A 3,965-nucleotide genomic window follows, 5' to 3' on the forward strand; every position below is an offset into this window, starting at 1 on the left:
TGGTATGATCACATCACTCCGTGCTTCTCAAACACACACACACACACATGCACAATTGATGCACTCTCACCCTGACACGTGACCGTCGCTGTCACGTCCCACCCCACCAGGATGAAGAGCTCGCCCGAGTTTGCGCGCGTGCTGGATCGCGTGCACAGCAATCCCCACTGCGCCCGTCTCAAGTTCCCAGACTTTGTCGCAAAGGTGGGTGTGCTGCATTGCCGCGTGTCTGTCTGTCTGTGTGTTCTTGCGAATGTGTGTGCTTGCGCGCGCGTGTGTGTGTGTGTGTGTGTGTGTGTGTGTGTGTGTATGTGTGTGTTCTTGTGTGTGTCGTGTGCGCTTTTGTGTGTTAATGTGTGTGTGCGTGTGTATTCAACGTGTGTCCTGTGTCAATTGCATGACCTTGAGTACGTTAACGAACTCTGGCGCTGTGTGTGTGTGTGTGTGTGTGTGTGTGTGTGTGTGTGTGTGTGTGTGTGCAGGTGTTCCAGCGGTTGAGCAAATATCCGCTTCTCCTATCCGGTATTGAGAAGTACGCGCCAAAGGTGAGCACATCGACCACTGCCGTGTGATCATGCTTCACTGACAGCTCGTCCGTTCAACCCCGACACAGATCGGCATGCGCGTGCACACACACGACACACACACACACACTCGCTCGCACACTCATGCACACGACACACACACACACACACATCCGTTTGCGCGTATGATAGGGGTCGTCGTTCAAGAGCGAGCGGCACGATGTTCACGCGGCAATTCTTCGCAGTAAACACATCTTGGAGGTGCGATGCGCTTGCATGGTTGTCACGAGTGGCTGCTTGCTGTGTGTAGACACAATGGCAACTTGGCGAGTGGTTGCATGTTCGCAGCGACCGTTGTGCCCCACATGAATTCAAACACACACACACACACATACACACACACACACGCGCACGCGCGCGCACACAGGAGATGGACTGGGAGCGCGTTCTGGATCTGCAGCACAATCTCGACTTCAGCGCATGCACCAGCGAGCTCAAGCACTTGAGGTACCGAGCGCGTTCTGGATCTGCAGCACAATCTCGACTTCAGCGCATGCACCAGCGAGCTCAAGCACTTGAGGTACCGTGGTCACTTCGAGTGTGTGTGTGTGTGTGTGTGTGTGTGTGTGTGTGTGTGTGTGTCGTTGTGTATGGTTACGAGTGGTTGTGTGTGGGTTTCGGAGTTTGCTGCACCATTACCATCTCACCTTGCCTCCCTTCATATCACCCACCAAACACCGCCACTACAATCGTACTATTCAGGCGTCTTGACTTGACGGCGCATCCGCGGCAAATCATGCGGGAGGGGTCGCTTGATATTGTCATTGACAGCCAGAACAACGTCAAGGGTGAGAGCCCTTTGGACTGTGTGCATGTGTGCATGTGTGTGTGTGTGTGCATGTGTGTGTTGATGTACATTCACGCGCATGAGTGTGCTGCAACTTACATTTACCATTTTGCCACAACATGTGTCTCACCCATGTGTTGGCACTAAACGTCACGTTACACTGCATGATGCGTGTATCCAGAGGTGTATGTGATTGTGCTGACAGACTTGATTCTCTTCACGCAACGGCGTGACGGTCACTTCCTCCTCAAATGCCCAGGTGCGCACACAACACACGGCTTCCATGCACATGTGCTGTGTGTATGTGTGTCTGTGTGTGTATGTGTGTCTGTGTGTGTGAAGCCTTACACTCGCCACATCACTACTCCTCACCCTCATCTACACCATCACCACGTGTTGCAGGCCGCAACATCACAAATGAGGGCGCCAAGAGCCCTGTGCTGCGACTGCGCGATGCACACGCGCGCGCAGAGGCCGCGGCCAAGGACGGATTCCTCCTCCTCAACAAGGTGTGGAGATGCGTGCGTGTGTGTGTGTGTTGTGTGTGTGTGCGTGCGTGTGCGTGTGTGTGCGTGCGTGTGCGCGCGCGCGCGTGTGTGTGTGTGTGTGTGTGTGTACGCTTTTGTTCTGACGTTTATGTACACGTTTGTTGTGCGTTACCTTCCTGCGATACCATGGCTGACACCCATTCACGCTCTGCCTGCCCCTTCCACCGCGTGCTCGTTCCTCACTCCTCGCCATCCATCAACGGCCTTCACTCTGCTCGTCCCGCCAGACGGATGCGTGCATTTACCAGCTGCGGGCCATGTCGAAGAAGAAGGAGTGGATCGAAACGATCACGTGAGTCACGATGGGGGATGTGATGGTGCTGCTGCTTCAATCTGCCAGCTCGCATTTCATTTGTGATCGTTTCCACACGCTTCTGACACACACACACACACACACACAACAATACACAACAAACACACACACACACACACAACAATACACACATACATACACACATTCAAAGGATGCTTGCAAGCAAGGCGAGCAAGTCTGGGCCGCAGCCGCTGTTCAGGGAGGCAGAATCGCAGCCCCCCTCCCGCGACCAAACGCCCTCAAGCAGCCATTCAACTGCACACAGGTGCTGTGTTGTGTGTGCGTGTGTGTGTGTGTGTGTGTGTGTGTGTGTGTGTGTGTGTGTGTGTGTGTGTGTGTCTTCTTCTCATCGTGCTGTGCACGCGACGCTAACGCCATGTTCCCCTCTTCATCTGTGCTCATCATCCATCATGTCCTGCACCACAGTTCACACGCGGCGTCGTTCCGACGAGCAACGATGCACGTGCTGTCGCCACCACCGCACGTGCGCCGGCCCGGCTCCCCATCCACGCGATCCGTCAGCCTCAACAGCATTGCACCGCCACCACATCCGCCGGCGTCCCACTCGGCCCACGACGGCGATGGTGGTGATGGCGGTGATCAGCTGAAGGGTGTGGCAGGTGCTGGTACCGGGCATGGCGGTGAAGAACTGGGAGGCAAGTCGCAGATCACGGAACACCAACCAACCAAGATCGGCAAGGACAGGACGGCGGAGCAACGCAAACCCGCTGAGCAAGCAGCGCACCACATCAGCAGCGACAGCCACCAAGACGGTACACGCGATGGTGCAGACGGCGGCGACGACGACGCGAGCAGCGGGCGGTTCGACAACGTGTCCACACCATCGAGCGGACCTGGTGCCGTGGAGAGTGCAGTGTCATCGGCATCCCGCCCAGCGTCGCACCGCTCGCCTCGCTCGTCCATGACCACATCGCTGAAGAAGACGAAACGGCGGAAGTACATGCACCGCACCATCCTCCTTCGTCACACCGGGTTTGCTGTTGATGGCGAGGCATTTGGCGTCACCCTCTCCCCAGCGGCAGCCGTCCTGCCGGTGCGTTTTGTTGTGGTTTGGTTTTGGTGTTGGTTGGAGGCTTGTCCTAGTTTGGCTCGTTTGTTTGTTTGGTTGCATGAAAGTGTGGCAAGTTATGCATGCTGGAGCACCATTATGTCCACACGTGCGTGCAGTTTGCGCAATGGCGTATTAACGCCTTGCCCTGCCCGACACCATGTTCACATGCTGTTCATGCTTGCATGTTGCGTTTCAGGACGTCAAATCGGACATTTCCGCCGGTTTCCACATTGACGACGTGACAGACCCTTCAGTCGCGTTTGCATCAGGTCCGCATGCACTCCACACTCACGCACAAAATGCGCACTTGCTCTGCGCTTTGCTTGATTTCCATACTACCTTCGTTCTTGCCCCAAGTCCACCTTCTAATTCACACACACACACGCCTCTCACGATCTGCGCGTGCCACTGACCCATCACCAAACAACAAACAAACAACACAGGCCTGCGGCGTGGTGATGTGCTGCTGAAGATTGACCACGAGAGCGTTGCCGGCAACTCGTTGCAGGAAGTGTACGAGGCCCTTGGCGACCATCGCGGCATCGAGAGCATTCTCGTGGCGCGCAAGGCCTCCACCCGCCTCTCCTCGTCCTCATCCATTACTTCCCCGTCCTACTCAAAGTACGTTTTCGTGAGCGCAATTGCGAAACAGAGGTGTGTG

The 3,965-nt window shown here is 55.8% G+C and overlaps 2 protein-coding genes across 2 annotated transcripts in view; both read left to right on the top strand.

The window, feature by feature from the left end:
* Nucleotides 1-2,215, top strand: part of PTSG_05878 (uncharacterized protein) — a gene marked incomplete at both ends in the record, with an annotated part of 4,590 nt that extends 2,375 nt beyond the window's left edge. The window contains 8 exons of the mRNA XM_004992714.1: nucleotides 111-204; nucleotides 483-545; nucleotides 717-785; nucleotides 952-1,031; nucleotides 1,287-1,372; nucleotides 1,553-1,630; nucleotides 1,774-1,880; nucleotides 2,147-2,215. Coding sequence (XP_004992771.1) covers nucleotides 111-204; nucleotides 483-545; nucleotides 717-785; nucleotides 952-1,031; nucleotides 1,287-1,372; nucleotides 1,553-1,630; nucleotides 1,774-1,880; nucleotides 2,147-2,215 — 646 coding nt within the window. The remainder of the gene's footprint in view (nucleotides 1-110; nucleotides 205-482; nucleotides 546-716; nucleotides 786-951; nucleotides 1,032-1,286; nucleotides 1,373-1,552; nucleotides 1,631-1,773; nucleotides 1,881-2,146) is intronic.
* Nucleotides 2,216-2,689: 474 nt separating this feature from the next.
* Nucleotides 2,690-3,965, top strand: part of PTSG_05879 (actin) — a gene marked incomplete at both ends in the record, with an annotated part of 8,110 nt that continues 6,834 nt past the window's right edge. Inside the window, 3 exons of the mRNA XM_004992715.1 lie at nucleotides 2,690-3,286; nucleotides 3,501-3,573; nucleotides 3,748-3,925. Coding sequence (XP_004992772.1) covers nucleotides 2,690-3,286; nucleotides 3,501-3,573; nucleotides 3,748-3,925 — 848 coding nt within the window. The remainder of the gene's footprint in view (nucleotides 3,287-3,500; nucleotides 3,574-3,747; nucleotides 3,926-3,965) is intronic.

This window comes from Salpingoeca rosetta (assembly GCF_000188695.1).
Source record: "Salpingoeca rosetta unplaced genomic scaffold supercont1.15, whole genome shotgun sequence".
Classification (NCBI taxonomy): domain Eukaryota; class Choanoflagellata; order Craspedida; family Salpingoecidae; genus Salpingoeca; species Salpingoeca rosetta.